The sequence below is a fragment of the Alligator mississippiensis genome, chromosome 5, assembly GCF_030867095.1.
Source record: "Alligator mississippiensis isolate rAllMis1 chromosome 5, rAllMis1, whole genome shotgun sequence".
Classification (NCBI taxonomy): Eukaryota; Metazoa; Chordata; order Crocodylia; family Alligatoridae; genus Alligator; species Alligator mississippiensis.
In genome coordinates this window covers 152,497,341-152,518,180 of record NC_081828.1, presented here as the reverse complement: position 1 = coordinate 152,518,180, position 20,840 = coordinate 152,497,341, and the positions used below count along the sequence as shown (strand labels likewise).

The 20,840-nt window shown below is 39.5% G+C and overlaps 1 protein-coding gene across 1 annotated transcript in view; it reads right to left on the bottom strand.

Moving 5' to 3' along the window:
- The window catches only part of TBC1D5 (TBC1 domain family member 5), a 371,763-nt gene that overhangs the window by 64,327 nt on the left and 286,596 nt on the right, over positions 1 to 20,840 (bottom strand). The window contains exons 16-17 of the mRNA XM_019497895.2: positions 20,378 to 20,652; positions 2,693 to 2,856 (exon numbers count right to left, since the gene is read on the bottom strand). Coding sequence (XP_019353440.2) covers positions 2,693 to 2,856; positions 20,378 to 20,652 — 439 coding nt within the window. The remainder of the gene's footprint in view (positions 1 to 2,692; positions 2,857 to 20,377; positions 20,653 to 20,840) is intronic.

Below are 20,840 nucleotides of genomic sequence, written 5' to 3'. Positions count from 1 at the left end.
AAGGCATGGGAGGAGCTCACTGTGCTCTGCCACAAAAATGGCAACTGGTGCCACGCTCAAACCACAAAATCAGGGGTCAGCCCTTGAAATTAGGTAGGTTTCTACCTACAACATTTAGTGCAAACACTGAGTGGGGAGGGGTCAGAGGGGAATGGGATTTTCTGACTCTTATATGAGTAATTTTTTAAACAACTGACTGATGTGTGGCCAAGTGCTCAATAAAGTAGCCTTCCATAAAAAAACTTGAACATAATCTACACTATTAGTTTATAGCAGGGCTGTCCAACTGGCAGCCCACAGACTGCATACAGAATGCGAGGGGTTAACATGTGATCCGTGTGTTCCAACGCAGCTGCCACTCCATCTTGAAGAAGCAGTGGCCAGGGTCTCCCCTTCCTCCTCTGGCTTCTGGTTCCTGGGGTGGGGCAGTGCAGTAGGAGAGGGGCAGGCTGCCTGTGCAGCAGAGGCGGGTGTTCAGCTGAGTGCTTGGAAAAGGACAGGGAGCATGACTGTGCATGGTGAGGGAGGAACTGGGTTGTATGAGACATGGGGAGGCTCTGGAGAGGAGTGGGGGGAGCCCCCAGGGTATGTGACCCTGGATCTGTTTCCTCTCCTGCATGAGGTCCCCAGCTGCCCAGAAGTTGGGCAATGCTGGTTGAGGATTTCTGTATCAAATATAAAGCAGTAAGGTACATACTTACAGATCTCTTTCCCAAAAGATGCTAAAATCAGCCATAATTTAATAAATACATAATTTAATAAAAATCAACCACAAATTAAATGTAAATAAAGTGAACCCAATATTTTAAAGTCCTTTGCTTCCTTTCCCCTTCAGTAACATGCTAAATGAAGCAATTATGAACTCCTGGCTTGAAAAATTTACTGTGTCTAATTTTAGGACTCTGGGCTGCACTGATTGTTTTTTTCCCTTTGCTAAGAAAACTCAGCATTATAAAATACACAAAGAAATAGAAGCAATGATTTTATTTCGAATAAACTTAAGAAAACCTTTTCTGTTGGGAGCTAATATGAAATAAATACCTTTTTTGTTTTATAACACAGCTGGTAAAAAGCTGAATACAGGGAAACAGATTTCAGCAACTTGCAGTACATACTGCTTGATTAGTTCTAAGCTACTATACTATAAAGCATTTAGTATAGTTTAAAGAACCCAAAGGAATATTCCTTCTCTACTTAGGCTGTCAAAATACCAATCTACTGATGCTTCTGAGAAGTATTCATAAATGACATACAAAAAAAAGAAACCTAATTTGTTCCTTTTCTCAAAACCCAGTAATCTATAAAAGATAATGCTGTCAATCTGGGAACAATGAGAAAAATACATAATGGAAATCTCAATAAAGCCTAACCAAGTCTCAGTAGTACCAGAATTTTTTTTTTACATTTAATATAACAGGATTAAAAAGGTATTTGTCTTAAATTCCATTTACAAAAGAGAATTAAAAATCATAGGCAAGCTAAAAACTGCAAGTCCAGTTGACTCAAATTTAGATTATTGGTAAATCATATGCAAAAATATACTTAGGCTGGGTATATACACATGTTCAAATAATCTGGGAGAATTCTCTCAGTTTTGTTCTCCCAGTAGAAAACAATCTCCTCAGAAAGCTCTGTACAGATGAGGGACTAAGTGCTGGCAGTCCATAACAGGGGAGTAGGGGCTGTCAGGTTTGTGATGGTGGAGCAGGGGGGAAAGAGGAGTGAGTATGAGGTCTGGGGTTGGCTGTGGCTGATCTAGTTATAGTAATGTAGCTGTGAGAGTCCAGGAATTATGCAAGAGGAAAAGATTTCTGAGGGTGATATCTTTGGACCACTGTATAGTTGAAATACATTTAAAGGCTTGTCTAATTCTAAGACACACTTCATCAGAAACCCAATTCCATCCCAAATATGCAGTTGGTCCAATGAAAGATATCACCCTAAGAAACCCTTTGATCTTGAAATCAGTAGGAAATTCTATCAACATAAGATTGTAAAAATGTGGAACTGATGATTTCACATACTTGGATGAAAGACTAGGGAAGGCCTGTGCCTTAAGAAAGTTTTAAGAAGTTTAATTGAATGCCTTTTCTTGTTTTATTTGAAAGAGGGAGGCCACCCCCTCCTGGGTATACAAGAGTCATTAACTTCATCAATCTCTTGAGTATTGAGGATGAGAATTTCTCACACCGTATTTACTATACCAGCAGATTTCCTTACATGAACAAACAAACAGTTTAAGTTTCTTGTGTCTTAAGAAAGGTCAGGTTTCTTGGGAAATTTAATTGCTACTCTAGATTACAGATGCTGCAGACACTGTGGGAAACCTCCAATGTATTACAGAACTTCAGGGGCAACAGATGGACAAGGTTGGATCTGATGAGCATGAGGTCCCCCCACTAAATTGCTTATTATCTTTAGTCTCAGCCCTGAAGTCTAATGAAGCAAAGTCCCTCCTCTCATCTAGTCTGCCAGAGGCTTCAGAGAATAAAGCAGGATTATAGGATGGAGGGTACTGTGGGAATACTCCTCAGCAGACATGAAAATATCTCCAGTAATTTCTGTTTTGCCATTCATTTTTTGTTATGGAAATAATTTAAAATGCAAGCATTTAATGAATAAGAAAAATAATCCGCTTCACCAAGTGATCTAATATGACATTAAAAATAGATCACAGTGCTGGGGAACTTACGGACTCCTTCCTTCCCATAGTTTTGCTGTGGGAACGAGAACGGGAGATGGTACTGAAAAAGGAATCTTTCTTGGATGCAGACAAGGGAGGAGACCCCGTATATTCACGTCCTCCGGACAAGCTCTCTGTGCTTGGAGATGCGCTGACATTCTTTGAACTTTGGCCTGTAAAGTAAGCATACAGTGGCAAAAAATTAACCATCAAACAATCACTCTGTCCATCAGTTACTGTCTCTCAAGTGATGCTCATCGAGATACATCTATAGATCAACAGAGGATGAGATTTTGCATCCTTGCCATGTGTGGGTCTGCATGCATTGTGTGATATGGAGAGAAATATGCTTTGACATATAGATCTCTATATATTTCTAATGAAAGAGAATAGAAAAATAATTCTAGACCTGAATCAGCATAAGCAATATTTAGTGGTACTGTAGCAATTTGTTCAACTCAGTTAAAGAAAATTAATACACAATACTTAGCCTTATATAGGACTTGTTTATATCACAGAGATGAACAAGGAAAAGGATTTAACGTTTAATGAATCCAATACACTAAATTGTAAAGAAATACTTCTATGATTCATTTTCTTCTCAGCTTCCTCTATTGTGACTTGTTATCCATAAATGTAGCTCAAATCCTAGAACTGAGATTGAAGAACCTCAAAGAAAGGAACTAACAGTTACTTGAACATGCACTTTAACTGATGCAATTGCAATTGCATTTTCTTTGGCACAGGAAGCCTAACAGAGAAGACAGCTGAGGGAGCTGATTTCTATAAATCAGCTCTGTCAAAGCCTCCCCTTCATAAATATTATAAAGCTATTTGTTCCACACTAATGAAGCACCAGAGGGCTGCTAACTAAATATAAAAAGAAAGTCAGTTTTTCTCTTTGATATTTTCCATCCTTAAAGTCACTCACTTTCCATCACGTGGAACAAAGATGCAGAAAAATGAACAAACTACAGAGAGGTAAAACGGAGAGGAGACTTACCATAGAGCAGATGGCAAGTGATAATTGCTCCTGTACTTACAGTTACCCCCATGGTAAGAGAAAACTGAACTGGGACAGTTTACTAAACTGGTCTAAGTTGCTCTGGTTTAGTTTCTACCTACCATGAAAGTTAAACGTGGGCAGACTGATACTGTTCACTGCATGGTGGTAAGTTTCTGCCCACATATAACTGACTGTAGGCTACTACTTTGTCCACATTTTTAGTTTTAAGTTCCTTACGTCTGCAAGTGTACTTTCCTATAGAAAATAAAATAAATTAATGACATGATTGAAGAAAGATTGAGCATGTAAGCTCCTAGATCTGCCCATGTTAATTGAACATTGATAGGTAGATCAATGTTCAATTGATCTACCTACCCCCCCCAGTTTTCATTCATTAGAAACTTGAAGCCTGTGCCCTTCCCGTGTCCTTTTCCACTCAGAATATTGAAAAAATAGTTGAGAATATACCCAGAAAAATTACTGGGTGACTTGTTTGATGTTGATACCTAAGATGAATATTTTTTAAAGTAAAATTAATGTTAAAACATGTAAACATTATTTTTTTCCATTGGAAAAAACGTATTATAGATTTTTCACTTCCTAACACTTGATTATCTCTTTGACGCACAGAATTCCAACTTCTATACAATTTTTGTGTTCTGAAGTAAGAGAGACAGCTAAACGTCCCCTGTGCACACTAGTTGAGATATTCTTGGAATTACAAGAATGGCTACTGGCAGTTTAGGTCACTGTAAATTAGTCAACTGAGGTTTTGTTTTAAATTAAAATGCTATTTTAATAGTCCCAGAACAAGTCCAACAAACAAACAAAAAGCCAAAAAAACCCCAAAACTAATAATTAAATAGCATTTGTTTTCATTAACAGAAAATGGATAATTAAGATTGAGGGCAAAATCAAAGATAGGTTTTTGTTTTCTTTTAAAAAAACCCCAAACCCTACACAACAAATTATACAAATAATAAAGCCATTTCACTGATGTAAGTGGGAACCCAGTCTAGTATATAAGGATCACATGAAAGGAAACCTAAATAATATTACAGTGGAAAAAGGAATAAAATGATATATGAAATTAAATTGTTTTTCACAATTTCTGTGATTTGATTAGTTTTTTAATTATATATATATATATATATATATATATATATATATATATATATATATATATATATATATATTCATGCATGCTTACCTCTGAGTTCTAAGTACACAATTTCAGTTGTATTATATGGTCAGATATTCTAATTCCTAAATATATAACCCTTTTTATAAATTTCTGACATCAAAAGTGATCCATGCAAGTAAAGTGACCCACATATACACATGTAAAGTTATCCACTTTTTTGATAATTTCTTTTCCAATCTGCCTTTGGTTTTATAAACTTTATTGGTGTTCCAGCAGCTCATGTCTATTACATTTTCACATGCACTATATATAGCTGCATACAGCCGCTAGCATTGTCAGTATTTTGTAATGGTTGATGCATAAACCATTTTTGAATATATTACTTAACTCCCTCTCTGTGATGAGTTACATTCTCCCCTTCAATATGGACTGTAGTTTTACCCCTTGAAATAGGATTCTGTAGAAACAAAATATAACAGCAAACTAGAAAACAAAGGCAGAAAAGGCTGTGGGAAGGGAAGCAAGGAAGAGATTAAAATGCTAAGAAGCCACATGGTAAGCTAACAACAGAGTAATCAAGATGAAAAAAAACATAGAATGTACAAGCCTACTTTTTATTATGTATGTGAATGAACAAAATACCTTAACACTGTGCAGTCATTTACACACTACTCCTAGAATGAGATCCGACATTGGGGAGTCTCATGCTTAGCTGGAGGCCACTACAGAATTAAGATTAAGCATTAAGTCAGCTATAAAGAACCTTCTGATGCATGCAGTACACAGACTGATATGAATTTTCAGCGAGTTTCCTGGCTCTAGGAAAGTTAGCAAGAAGTCTTCCCCTTGTGCCCTTGACCTCCACCTGCCCCCCACCCCTTCCATCTCCTTTTGCCTACTTCCCTAAGACTCCGTTGCATCTCTCCCACCTTTGTCTGATTTCTGGTCTCCATGGTTCCTTTAGATCTGCCTTCTCTCTGCCTCATGCCCCTCATATGCCTCTGCCTCCATCTGCCTTCTACTCCTCAGACCTTCTTGTCTCTCCCTTCTGTCCCCATAGTTCTTGCACCTCTGAATTTTCTGGTTCCTTATCTCGATCTAGTAAGTAAGCATTGCCTTGTTTGAAGGCAACCTTGCTTCAGCCCCCACTTACCAAGTGAGGGAAATAGTTACCATCTTTGCTGACCTAATTATTACCTGTAAATGCCACAGGGAAACAGCACACACCAGACTGAGGGGTACCAGAGTTCCTCACTTCCATAGACAGTAATAGGAAATGGTGGCCATTTTTGGTAAAGGCAGAAGTATACAACATTAAAGGAAGAAATTATGAAAATCCTGTAAGGGATACTCCAAATACTATGAAATATGATAAACAGTGTGATATGGCAATACTGTTATCCTTCCAGTTGCTTAACTGAAAGAGGAGATGCTTTAGGTAATATCTTCAATAAATAAATATATCAAACTTCTTATGCTAATTCTCTAAAATAGAAAGTCCTTCAATGTGATACTGAACTAGAGGAAAAGGCACTAAACCAAAATCAGTACAAGAACAAGAATTACAGAATAACACACAAAACAATCATAATGGGGAAAAATCATGCTAACAATACAGCACAGTAGGATTTAGGCAAGTCATTGCATTTTTTAAATAATAAAACACAATAACTTTGGCCTTCTGCATTGAACAATCACCATAAACATATGGCATGTTCAATGAAATTGGAAAGGAATGAGTGAAAAGGTTTAGATCTGAAATTTGGCCTCAGTTCAAACTTCTTGAAAATTCAGCTCATTTTGCTCCAGGATTAATGTTTCATTTGGCTCATTATGAATTAAAGAGTGGGTGATTGAGCATTTTCTAAAAGACAATTTAGTCTCATACTTCTCTCCTTCCCCTCTTCCTAATTAATTGATTTATTAATTTTTCATTGCTTTTAGAATGCTCTTCCTGTCAATTTGACATATAAAATAATCATATTTAAATATTTTTGAGCCATTAGGAGTGAGTAAAAATAACTCTGAAGCCTGGTTTGTAGGTCACTAACCTGCAGCGTTGCCAACCCAATAAAATTTTACTGACAATCCACAAACTAATTATTGACAATCAAACTATTTTTACTGACATATGTTTTATATAATGTAAATGCAGCCCTTGAGACAGGCCCAAGACAGTAGCAACAAGGGTCAGATTCAAAAATAGAGGTTTAACACTAACTTTTACCAGATTTATTTGACTGCAGCAATGATTTTAGACCATGCTACCACCACCACACCACGGGTCTTTCTATGCACCCCACACTCTGAATCACACTGTGCTGCCCCCACCCTAGCCCACCCTGCACCTTACCCCCACAGGCCCCATTCCCCATCCCAACATGAATTCCCCAGCCACCTCTCCCCCTCCCAGCCCTCCAGCTTTATCCTAGCTGCACCACTGCTCTCTGTCCCACTCAGTGGCTCAGACTGTCCGGGGCTGCAGAGACCTGCATACCTGAGAGGTGAGCAGCTGTTACTGTCAGGTGACAACCAATGAAACAAACTGGGAGCACAGGGCTGGGGGTTAGGGGCAGGTGGGAGGGGAAGGGACCTATGGAGGTTTCTGTGAGCCACAAAGCTCTGATGGAAAGCTCACTGCAGGGTGCTGCACTCCCACTCAGATATGAGCTAGAACTGTTGCTTAGTTTTTTTACTGACAGCTCCATTTTTTAATTTTTTTTTTACAGACTTTACAGACAAGCATTTTTAGCCTTTTTTCTTACAGACTGCCCATAAATGTAAAGACAGTTGGCAACCCTGCTCACCTGAAAGGTGGGACATTTGGATTCCTGTTTGAGGGAATATTTAAGAATTTTATACAAAGTGTCACTGTGTCAACAGAGACTGAAAGCCCAAATTTGTCTGCAGAACACTCAACAGTATGGTACTTAAAATCATTCACAGAGGAGGCTAGAGCTGTGAGTTCAAAGCATAAGGCAGAAAAGGGACTTGAATCAAGGACTCCACCATCCTGGACAAAGTGCTGACACTTTTGAAACTACTGGATAAAAATAGACAATCCTCACTTTGCCCAATCACAGTTTTGTGAATATACCCTTGAAAAGATACCAAACCAGCTGACAGGTTTCAGTGAATTTCACAGAATTTGCAAATAATTTTGGGATAACTGAGGCCATATTTTTGGCAATATATTTACCCCCCAGCTGGAAGCTTAAATTTTGAACTTAAGAATAACTTTATATAGTGAACGTGAAATAGGAGACAGAATATGAAGTGAGAAATTGAAGGCATGTATATATGCATGTATCCTGTAAAAAAGTAGACTAAGCTATTTGCTATTGTATTAGGAGGAATATCCCATTATTGTTCAGGATAAATGAAGCAAAGAACACATATTAAGAAGCAAGTAATGTTATATCTTAATCTATACATCTCCATTGCATGCTCAACTGGTTTTAATGACAGTAGTGAACACTGGGTACACCTACACATGCAATTAATCTGGCTCAATAAACTCTGGAGCTGTTTCAGATGGCGTCAGCATCTGCATGTAGACCTGGGACAGCAGCAGTCTGACCTGGAGTGGAGCATCTCTGGGCTTACAGCAGGCTCGGGGCAGGGGCAGTGTCAGTGCTGGCTGAATCACAGGAGTGCTAGAGTGTGGAGACATGGGGCAGGCAGTCTCCGCACTTTAGAACCCTTGTGCCCCAGCCAGCCCTTGTCACTGTCTACATGTGCGTTTCAGGGCACGTAATTAGTCTGCCATAGGATAGTACTGTCTCTGACAGTACTATCCTACGGTGGAGTTAATTTACTGAGCCCTAATACCAGTGGCACTTGTAGATGGTGATGCTTTATTGTGTAGCTAATTAATCAACTCCACAGAAAAGTGCACGTTTAGATGTATCCACTGTATGTAAGCAGAGGATGAAACACACAACTTTGGGGAAACCACCAATATAAGTAGAATGTGATACATGGCACTTTGAACATATTGTAGGAAAGAATCCATAGAAATAATAATACAACAGTTTTGATCAAACCCAAATAACAGAAAGGATTAGTTGTAATGAAATGAAAATATTTTTTGTTTTCATAAAACTAACCCAAAATACAAAATAACAGAAAATGAGACAAGGTAATATATCATTCTTTTGGAGAGAAATGTACCAATAGAAAGCTAAATTGCAAAATCAAAACGACAGCTTGAAAAAAAAAAAAAAGATGAAAATAAACTAGTACTTAAAAAATGATGTTCCTGATGTGGGGGAGGAAGGAAAAACAAACTTATCTGTAACAAGGAGTGAAAAGGACAAGACAAAAGCAGTGCTCTACTGAAGAATTAATCAAATGAGATCAACAAATCTGAATACTTATTGCATATAAATGACTAACAAACATGTCAAATAAAAAAAAAAGCTACCTGGAATGTTCTGAAAACGAAGGCATGAAGGAAAATGAGGAAAACCTCTAAGCAAAAGTGATAACACATTAAATTTATCTGTATGTCCTAAGTGAAAGCTGATACAGACACCAGAACATGTAAAAATGGCTCTCTACAGTAGAATTTGCACAAATTCTTAGCAAACCTAAGGAAAATTATCACTATTGCACTATGTCACTCTATTGCACTATGTCTATTTCATTCCTGTGGACACCACTGTGATTCTGATTGTCATCTTGGAGAGAGAGAGAGATCATGAATTAAAGATAGAATACCACATACTAGATATCTCAAACTGAGTGGTAAGGCACAAATAATTAAGCCAAGCTACTGCCACCAACCAGAGTGATTGTCATAACCTTAACCACAGAAAACAAGAAATCAGAAAGACAAGTCAATCCAGATGTAACATGTTCTGCCACATCCAAACAGCAAGCTACTGTGCTGTTAGTTTAAAATTATGGGACAATTGAAGCTCTACTAATATGTTTTACCAGGGCTGTCCAACTGGCTCATGTAACCTGAGAGGAGACAGCATGTGGCTTGCAGGGCCTGCAACCACCACTCACCATGCTGTTCAGTGGAGAAGAGTCTAGGAGGGGGATGTGTGTTGTTGGCTGGTGCTGCCTGTGCAGCAGGGGGGTGGGAAGGATACTGGGGGACTACATGGTGGCTGGTGGCGAGAGGAATCACAGGGGGTTCACTCTAGCCACACTGTTGGGAAGAGATAGGAAAATCCTGGGGTCAGGTCACTGAATCATATGGCCCAGGCAGTGTGTGGCACCAATGAAGTTGAACGCCCTGCGTTGGATGCCCTACACTATGGAAGTCACAAAAACCTAATGATAGATTTGTGTAAATGACTTCCAATTTATTTTAGTATTGCTCATTTTATTTTGGAAGCATACTCTCTACACTGCACAGGTCTGAGGACCTCAGCAGAGTAAATGCAAAGTGACAGTTGAGATTTTGTAGTGGGTTCCAAATGATTCAGCCCACTTTCCAAGTAGTGTCACAGTGGCTGCTCCCTCCAAAATTGTTAACCACAATGAGAACATCTAAAAAGAAGCCTATAATTTGGGAATATCGCATTGAATCAAAGCAAACAAAAAATGAACAAAACCCTTGCTGCCAAAATGCGTGAGGTGACAAACAACTACGTATAGCAACTAGATTACAACACTACCAAAACACTGCTGTGTAAAAAACAACACTGTGTAAAAAAGTACTCTCTAGTTAGTTTCAGCAGGTGCCCCCTATTTCTTGTATTCTGGGACATGGTTTAAAACAGAGCTATTTGACTTCACCTGCAACCCTTTGTGATATTATATCAGATCTTCCCTAAGCCGCCTCCTTTCCAAACTAAAGAGCCCTAGCTTTTTTTAGTTTCTCGTGGTGTGACAACTGCTTCATCCCCGTGATCATTTTGGCTGCCCTTCTCTGTACCTACAATCTCTTTGAGATGCGGAGACCAGAATCGTACACACTATTCAAGATGTGGGCACACCATGAATTCGTCTAGTGACATGATTATGTTCTCTGATCTGTTTTCAATTCCTTTCTTTATTATGCCCACCATTTTGCTGGCTTTTTTGGTCATGGCCACAAATTGAGCCGACGTTTTTAGGGAACTATCTACAATGATACCAATATCTCCTTCCCAAGTTGTAGCAGCTAGTTCAAAACCCAGCACTGGGCACATCTACATGTGCATTTACATCGCATTAAATTTACTGTGCAGTAAGCGGAAACAGGCTGGCATCTACATGTGCAGGCATTAAAGCACATTAACACTGTGTGGTCTGACTTGGGACTGAAGTTAGTTTCAAATCAGCCCCCCCACACACAGTGTTACAGTGCAGTAAGGCATCTACACCTGAGTTATTGCACAGTAACTAATTGGGCATACCTGCATCATGCTAGGTGACCATATTTACTGTGCACATGTAGATGTGCACCCGTACTGTGCAGAAATTTAGGTTACTGTGCAGTAACTGTGTCAACATGTCCACTGTGTACTTGTAGTTGAGGTTATTCCCCCCCCCCCCCCCAATGTGTATTACCTTGCATTTTGAAGTTCAACTGCCATTTTTTGCCTGCTCCCTTAGCTTGGTGAGATTTTTCTGCAGGCTCCTGGCAGGTTGGGATTTTAATATTTTAGTATTATCTGCACACTTGGAGATTTCACTGTGCATCCCCATTTCTAGGTCACTGATGAAAATATTGAACAAAACTGGGCCCAGCACAGATCCCTTCAGGATCCCACTTTTGATCCTTCCATCCTGAAAATGACCATTTGGCTCTACTTTTACTTCATATATTTTAACTCTCAATCCACAAAAGAACCTTCCTGCAAATCCTGTGGCAACTCAGCCTTTGGTGAGAGACCTTGTTGAAAGCTGTTTGACTATCCAAATATATTATGTCAGCTAGATCCCCTGTGTCCACATGCTTGTTAACACCCTCAAAGAACTCCAACAGACTGGTAAGGCCTTTACCAAAACCAAGCTAACTCTTCCCCAAAACCTTCTAGAATAAAAGCATGCATTAGGAGGTCCTTAATCCTGCATAAAACCGACTTAAGAAAACTCAAAGTAAATGACTCAAATTAAAGTTATGAGGTGTAAAATGCTATACAATATTGGAAAAAAGGAGTCAATGCACTAACAGAAGCCATGCTTAACATGGTATACATACACATGGATGTATGTATCACAGATCTGCTTGTAGTGATTGGGTATGCCACTTCAAAAAACAAACTACTACAGCTGTGACTTTCCAGGTCAGAAGCAGCAGCGCTCCTGTAACACGCTAATAAATGGCTACTTGCCTGTTGCTAAAGGCATCTGGTGTTCTCCTGGTCCTGCTGCTTCCACATCTATGGAAAAATGGGAGATACAGGAGGGGGGAAAGCAAACGTATAGCATCATAGCTGGTAATATTTGCAATAAAGAGTTTGGGTGTGGCTGTGACTGCATTAAAGACAAGAATGTAAGTACTTAAAATTACTTTAAATAATTTGGAAGCCACTGGAAGGATTGTGAGAGTAAGATGGGACTGCCACATTCAAGAGTGAGGAAAAGGATTTTAGTGCCTGGACTTCTTAAAGGACTGGGGAAGAAAACAAGAGTAGTTATAAAACTAAATAGAAGGAGGTTGTGATTAATCAAAAACACACTCACACAAACACACCCGCCCACAAAGATGATTTGTACAGATGATTTCTCTCTTACTACTTGACTTCCTTTCCTAATTGTTCTTAAATATTACACAAATTACAATTATCTTCTCTTTACCAATGCTGAAATTGGTACAAAGTTCAACTCAGTTCTCCAGTTTATTTAGAATTTACTGTATATAAACTATACAGGAAAATGATATTTTAGGCAGTAAGCATTCTCTTTATTTGAAGAGAGAGCGCACCAGCTTATCACAGAAGATTGCCAGCCCCGGACACCTTTGCCAAAGATTTCCTTGATGAATACATTCAACAAAAACAGAAACTGATAGTTAAGTTGTCCCCAAACAGGGAGTGTGAAACTAATGACAACATATAAGGCAAATATATGTTTTGGCCAGGACAGAAGCCAGGACACATTGAGAGTAAACCAGTACCACAGCCAGGACTGGCATCAGCGTGTCAAAATGAAGTGAAGGGAAATCTCTTTTCTTCTAAACAACAGTGCCACTTAGTGGATGGACGATGACAGTGAGTTAATAAGCACTGGAAATGGAGACACCACGGATGAAATCGGTGGGGTGTCCTTGACAGGCCAATGATGATGTTGCAGGCAAAGAAATACTATGAGTTGCCATAGCAACTGTACCTTGGAGGGCAGTAAGATTCTGGGCAGGAACAGGCACCTGAGCTTCGCTGCCTGTAACTACATCTCCTAGTAAACAAATAAAAACATCTTAGGATTTTTATAACAAATGTAACTCATTGAAATAGAGACCTCTAACTCATAGTTTTGTTGAAAGATGGCAATTTCAACTTCGTCTAACAGAAAAAAAAAATTGTGAAAATCCACGTAAGAATTGCAAATTATAAATGGGAGGTTTTAGGGAAGAAAAGTGCATTATATACAGTTTATGTAGAAAGAAAACCACTCTGCTATTACAGAAAAATGAGAAATTAGTTGCAGTCTAAAGGAAATATGAACAATCAAAATTAATGAGGTACTGGCATTTGAGATGTGTAGTACAAGTCCTTCCTACTATTGGAGTTTCATATTTCATTTACAGACAGCATCATTTTGTACTTAACTAAAAAAATGCATGCTTATCATTTCAACCAAAAGTAACACGCATGTGTCAGTCTGCACTTTATTCTATTCACTACCAATTAGTTCTGTAAAAAGGGAAAAACCTGTTTTTGCCTCAGAAATAATACACTTCTTTTCTAGATACAGATCAGCAAACATATACAGCAATTTTAAAAACTATATGATAAGTGACATTTCTTAAGAGCACATTAGATCATTTTAAAGATCATGTTACCACAAATACTTCAGAAATGTCAACACAAAAACAATCAGCAGTCTGGACACTCTTTAAATAGCTGATCTTATTTTTGGAAGGATTTCATTTTCAAATTGGTCCTCTAATATGTCCTTGTGATAAAGAGGCATTCAAATCCAAAGCCTTTTGATTCAAGGACCCCAGAAGACAATTGCATCTTCTACTGTGGTTGAAATGACAGGGAAAAACTCAACAACCTAGGAAAGAAATGAAGGAAAAACTCTTTTTCTTCTACAAACACATCACTAGCTTGTAATAAAAGAGCACGAGGCTTCTGAGCAAACAAGAAATCCTGTGAGAAACAGAGGGTAACAACTTAAACACTTCTTTTTCCAGAGGCATTTTCATCACCAATTTGTTTTTCCTCAAGGATAACAAGCTCAATATATAGTACATTGAACTCAAGATTTAAATTTAACCTCTATGTCTATAAAGTGCTTCGCTGTGTAAAACAGAAGAATATTTTAATCTTTATGCTGTCTGTATGTTACCTTTCACAAAGATTAGACAGTAATATAGTCCAATCTTCTGCTGTACTAAAGGAAAGGGTAAATGGGATTAATTCATTATTAGCAGAAACCTATTTTCCAATTAGATGACAGTCTCAGGGCCATTGTTCCACTATGGTTTGGAATATTACAGATTAAACTGGAATTGCCGGGCTGTAATTTAAAAAAAAAAAAATCAGTCTGCATGAATTTTCTCCACTTATCTTAATAGCATGTGTTTCCCTCAAATTCAGGGCATTATAAAAGCTTTAAAATGAAGAAAATAAATTAGTGATCCTAAAAATCAACTGCTAATAAACTAGGAGGCAGGGGCACTTGAAGCATAGTATTAGCTACCTTTAAAGGTTGAAGCATCAAACATAGACACTTTTGTTACTGCTGCCACTGCTAGCTTACAAATTGCCCAGCAGAGGCTGTCAAAGTAGAAGGGTGATGAGATTTAGGATGAATTTATCTATTAAGCCTGCAAAATATTTTGCTATCAATTACTGTCCCTCTCTCAACCCCACAATGTAAAGCAATCTGTCTCACCTTCATGCATATAACCTACAATACATTAACCTAAATCAGGGGTGTTCAACCCCAGCCCACGGGTCAGATCTGGCTGGTGGAGCAACGTTATCTGACCCACAGAGCTTCCCCAGGGCCTGAAAATTTGAGAACAAGGGAGCAGTGTCAGCCTTAATTGCTGCTCTCCTGCTGCTAAATTTCTGAACATATGAGGAGTCCTGCAGGTGGACAGCGTGGCTCCACATGCTACAATGGGCATACAGGGCTGGGGGAGCATGAGGAGGAATCTGGGCAGAGTGGGTGGCACAAGATGGGATCCACATGCACAGGGCCCGATCGGGGCATTACCCTCATGGATCTGGACTGTGCAGTGGTTCCACCCCACTCATCCAGCCTGCAGGGCCAAAAGGTTGAGCATCTGATCTAAATGATTGACACAACTTCAGTTCTTAAACATAAAAGATTAACCGTGACATCTGAAAAGCAGGAATGCCCTTTTACTGTGCCTGTTTCCATCAGATACATGAACAGTGTTCTTTTCTTTCTAAAGAACAGTTCAGCTAGCCACTTGACGGAAGGTTTAATGGACTGAACTGGTAAAACTGCCAGAGAGACAGCTTAGCACATACATACTTTTGTGGATACCTCTTGGATACCTTATGGCTTTCACGAAGCTTCACAATTAGTTAGCAAGCCTCCAGCCACAGAATCAGAACCACGGGCACTTATACACGTGCCAGAGGTCTGCTCCATGTGCTCAATAGCATGCTCTAGCAGCCTCCATGTCACATGTATTCAGCATCCCCGTGTTTGAAAAATGGCGGCAGGGACGCTTTAAAGCTCGTCGAACGAGCTTTAGTTAAAGCACCCCCCGCCGGTATTTTGAAGTGTGGGATGCTGAATATACATGCCGCTGCAGGCTCTTGGAGCCACTCTAATTAAAGTGCTCCGCTCCCTCCCCTGGAGCACGTGTAAAGATGTCCCATGAGACTACTCATGGGGCAAGCGTAGGTGTAGGCACCTAAATATTGGTACGCATGCTTCTGCTCCTCTCAACTCTATTACAGCAGAGTATAAGACACTGGAAAGGAATTGGGGTCATAAGGCTAGGGACAGAAGTTACACATAAATGAGTATAAGTGATTGGAAACTGTTTAAAATTTTCAACACAATAGAAATGGCCAAAACCAGTTTAAGATAAAACTGGATGGATGTAGCATCAGACTTAACTGATTTAGGTTCAATTGATTTATTGAACTTCTCTCCCAGTTCCCCTCCAAATTCAAGTTAACTCACAGTCCCCCCAGCATCCCAGGATGCTTTTGCAACTCCCCCACAGTACCCTCTCCCCACCCACCCTTGCAGTGTAGGTGGGATAGCTTTGGCCCAAGCTGTCTGCTCCAGCCAAGCAGGGAGGCATGCTTTAGCATCCCCTTCCCCAATTTAAGGCCTGAGCCACTGCAGGCATGTGGCTGCATTTTTGGAATCAAAAGTGAATGTCTGTTCACTTGCTTATCGGTTCAGTTTATGCAGTTTAGACTAATCTGCAAAGACTGAATTGATTCAGCCTTGGGCGTTCTGACTGTCTGTACTTAGCCCAAATGAACATAAGGCAGAAGGTGGGAATAGAAGGGAGAACACAGAAAACTAAGGACTGGATCCAATCAATGGTTTCAGAGGTAGAAAGTCAGAAAGGTCTAATATCTAACTTGTCAGACACCTGCTCTGGAAGCAAAATCCTAAAACTCTGTGTGAAGCAGCTAGGGCAGAGTAGATTGAATCATCTCAGAATGGCACCCAGTACAGTATGTACACTCAGCATACAGCCGCTTAAGGAGCCAACAGGAAATTCTTAGGATAGGGCTATCAAAGGCCCTGAAATTGGTGGCTGCAATTGGTGGCTGCCAGTCACTTTCATCAAGTAAGCAGTTAAACAGGGTACAGTTATATCAAAAGGTAGATAAAGGGGCTGAACAGTCCCTGTGCACTCAAATGGTCTCTGCAAGTAACTTATGTTTGTTATTATGTAACAAACTTGCCAGCATCATATTATGCAGAATATGTAATGATACCTTTTCCCTTCTTTCCTTTGAGATGCTAATATCTGTCAAAGGATTGGCTCAGTTATGAAACCATAACTAAGTGCCTGTCACCAGCATCTCTTACTATAAGTAAACAACTGTCTTTTATTAACTACTATATTTAAACTGTCTGCCTTACAGTGGTATTAAAACGTGACAGAACCTAAGAAGCACGGCCTTTGCATTTCTCTTGCCCTTTGGACCTGGCTTCTCAAAAACTCTACTGCACCAAACTTTTTGTTTTTAAATCCATTAGATGGTGCTATATTAAACAGTCAAGAGAAATTTCAAACCAATGTAAATTTGGGCAGAATACTGGTCTAAATAAAAATACCAACTATAGATGTAGTACACACTCTTTATCTTTCATCATACTGAAATGGAATAGGTCTTTGACAGTGTGGGGATGCATACTTACTGAACTACAACTATAAGCTTTATACCAGCTATGAAGTCTCTTGTGCCCAGCCTGGCTCTGGATCTCTAATTTGCATCACATTTCTATTATTTCTCAATAATCTCATGGTATGAATATCTCTGTATTTGATATCTACATTTATATATAATCACGATGCGATATCTTTTGTACTAACTGTATCATTATTATAAATCTCTGATTTCTGAATGGATTTCATTATATGTAGAAGGTATGAATTTCTATGCAATTGCCAATATATGGCAGCTAGCATGTATAGTTCTAGTGTAGACAGGGCAAACCTTGGGTTTACCATGACAAACTGAATCAAGATATAAGTACAAGTTGCTCCAATTACAATACGTTTAATATATTAGCTGTCACAGTATAGAAATCCATATTTTTCCTTAAATGAACATATAGTCTAGGCTATATATGGTAGGCTTATTTGACAATCAAGAAATTAGCCAATGTGCCTGATAGCTGGCTAATCCTACAAGCTAACCTGGTGGTCACCAGGTTATGGTGGAAGCCTTACCCTGCTCAACAGTACTGATGTAGTTTTTCTGACAGAGAGGAGCTTTGAGTGAGGAGGCATTTAAAGTTCTGCTGGCAAAACTATAATAAGTACCAGAGTCATCTTAAATCTGTAGTTTAGAAGGGGGAAAAGGCGTATAAGTAGGTACCAAGCAAAGGGGAAGCATATGATTGATTAACTGCATCTGCCCTAACACTGACTTACAGTGTAATCACTAGTAATTTGGTTCTAATATGTAGGGCACATGCTGAGTGCACAGTGCTCCAAGATGAAATAGCAGGCAGGCTTAATTCATTTTAAAGAGTGCCTTTAATATAAGAATCAACAGGATCTGGCAAATGGCTTGTACCTTTTGCGTGATTTAAACGGCCATTTGCATTACCCCTGGGTACTTTAAGTGGTTCAATATTCTACCCTGACTTTCCAAGTCAAAGAAAACATTGAAATCTTTTTACTCCAGGACCAGTCTGCTTTCACTGAACGGTCTGCATTTTACCAAAGATTCAACAGAAGTATGGTTGGATTGTGTGAATCTGTTGGGGCCTGGCTTCAACTAAAAAAATTAAGTAGCTATTTGGTTTTCAGTTTCCACTTCAGCACATGCACATTTGCCACAGTGTGAGGACTTGTGATAAACTGTACAACTCTTCCTGGGGAAGTTTTTGCAAATTTTTAAGGGGGTTACAGAGGGGTTGCTTACCTAAATTTCAGCCAAACACCTACACTGGTTCTTAGAAAAGTGCCTTAGATATTTGCATAACTGTGTAGTTAGATCTGCTTTTCCTATAATTGTATATTTGGTTTCTGTTCCATCTGTAACTACTGGCTATACCGGGCTTGATGAAAAGACTGATTTGAGCCACTCAGTGATGTGGCAGGGGGAGAAGACGACAGACTTGGAATATGAATATGCAAGATGTTAACTCTATATTGTTATCCTCCCTTTACAGTTTCAACCATGAACAAAGTGTGAATTTTCATACCGTGAGAAGCTTGTGTTATGTAAGAACTTTGTACCTGTAGCTTGAGATACCCACAAAGCAAGTTATTCAGCTGAACATATAACATGCATTTAAGAGACAGTCAAGAAAATGTCTAGACAAAGCTAGCACATAGTGTAATTATTTTGTTTAGCCATTATTCTTATAATAATTTCTTGTTAATTTAAAAAGATCAAAACACTTTTTTTGTATGTACTCTACTTTGTACTATAGCCATTTCAGCTTCTAGACCAGTGATTTTCAATCAGTGTTCCACAGCTGAATATTAACACTGTTAGGTAGGCAAACACTTAAGCATGATTCCCAAGCTAACCCAATCATTTCAAATAGGAATTCATAGTCTCAAAAACATTCTAACCAGTAGCGGTCTTCTTGTATTCCCTGCACCAGAACAATTACTCCTATTATTTTTCTGTAGCCAAAAAAAGGAGTGAAAACTAAGAGCTGGTATTTTCTGGGGGGTGTTTCTAATCTAAAAAGGTTAAGAATGAGGGCTGTGTGAAGCTTCGGTTGGTGATTCAATTCAGCAGAGATTTGGCCCAATTCGGCAGCCAAATCTCCAAATCCGAATCGAATCAGGAGACCCTTTAATCTCTTTGAATAGAATCAGAACGCTCCAAATTGATTCAGACACAGACACAGCTTTAAATGTTTTTTCTACATACCTCAAGGTACCAGGCAGCTCACAAATGCTGAGATGGTGGGGCAGATGGAGCATTCCACGGGAGTGTGGGAGGGTCCCCAGAGCACTTGGCAGTGGCCCCAGAAGTGGACCAGAAGCACTTCTGGTGCACTTCCGGGTCTGCCAGGGAGTGTGCGAGGGACCCCCCTTCCCTGGCTCGGTGACTGGGGTCTCCTGGGTCTGGAGGGGCATCTGGGGTCCCCCCACAGTTGATTGCTGAGCTTGGGGGGGAGGGGGGCTCCCACATGCTTGGCAGTAGACCCAGAAGCAGACCGGAAGTACTTCCGATCCAGTTCTGGGTTTGCCACCGAGTGCACGGGGGCCCGCCCATGCTCCTGTAGGATGCTCCATCCGCCTCACCATCACAGCATTCACAAGCTGTGCCTGGTACCTTGAGGTATGTGGAAGAAACATTTAAAGTTGTGTCTATGGCCGAATCGCTGATTCTGTGAATCAGCATCGAATCTTCAGATTCGGATTCGGCCAAATTGAATTGGGACAGTGATCTGAGTCAGTGAATCGAATCACTCTCCCCCGATTCGGGCCGAATCTGAATTGAATACGGCCCGTTTCACACACCCCTATTAAGAACCACTGTTCTAGACTATGTTGCATTAAATTGCAAACATACTATATCAGAAAATACATCTAATTTAACAATGTACATGGTGTTTCAGTTATAAAAATGTGCATTGATAGACACAGTATATAAAAATCAATTAAACAGGTCTTCTATAGTCCTGACAACATATGAAAGACCTTCCTTCTTTTGGGCTAATGTTTTTACTGCAAGTATTGTGGAATTTCACACTTCACAGGGAGAGGCTTTTCATGTTTTACCTTTGCTCAGTTGGACTGGCATGCTTTCTGATTTCATCATTCTCTGCTGTTGCTGCTGTGCCTGCTGGTGGTAGTAAAGCTGGGAGGCTTCTGCTGTGCTTCTGATAGGCACCGCACCCGAAGGAAAGCTGCTGCTGATGCTACTACTACTACTACCAATAGCTGAGCCTGAAGCACTACCTGAAGCAATAGCTGGTGCAATCAGCTTTCGACCAAGGTTAAGCAAGCTATTGGAGACTTTATTAATGTTCAGTGGAGCAACCTTAGCACTGGCACTGAAAAACAAAACAGAAATGAAGGCATGGATGATCATCAATAATTTATATAGCAATGTAAATATGTATGATGCTTTATAAAGAATAGGAAAAATAATCTAAGGCTAGAAAAAAAACACAGATAGCATTTTACATGTACATGTGAATCTTAGCATACAATCCACATCCAGTAGAGTTGGCCAAAATTT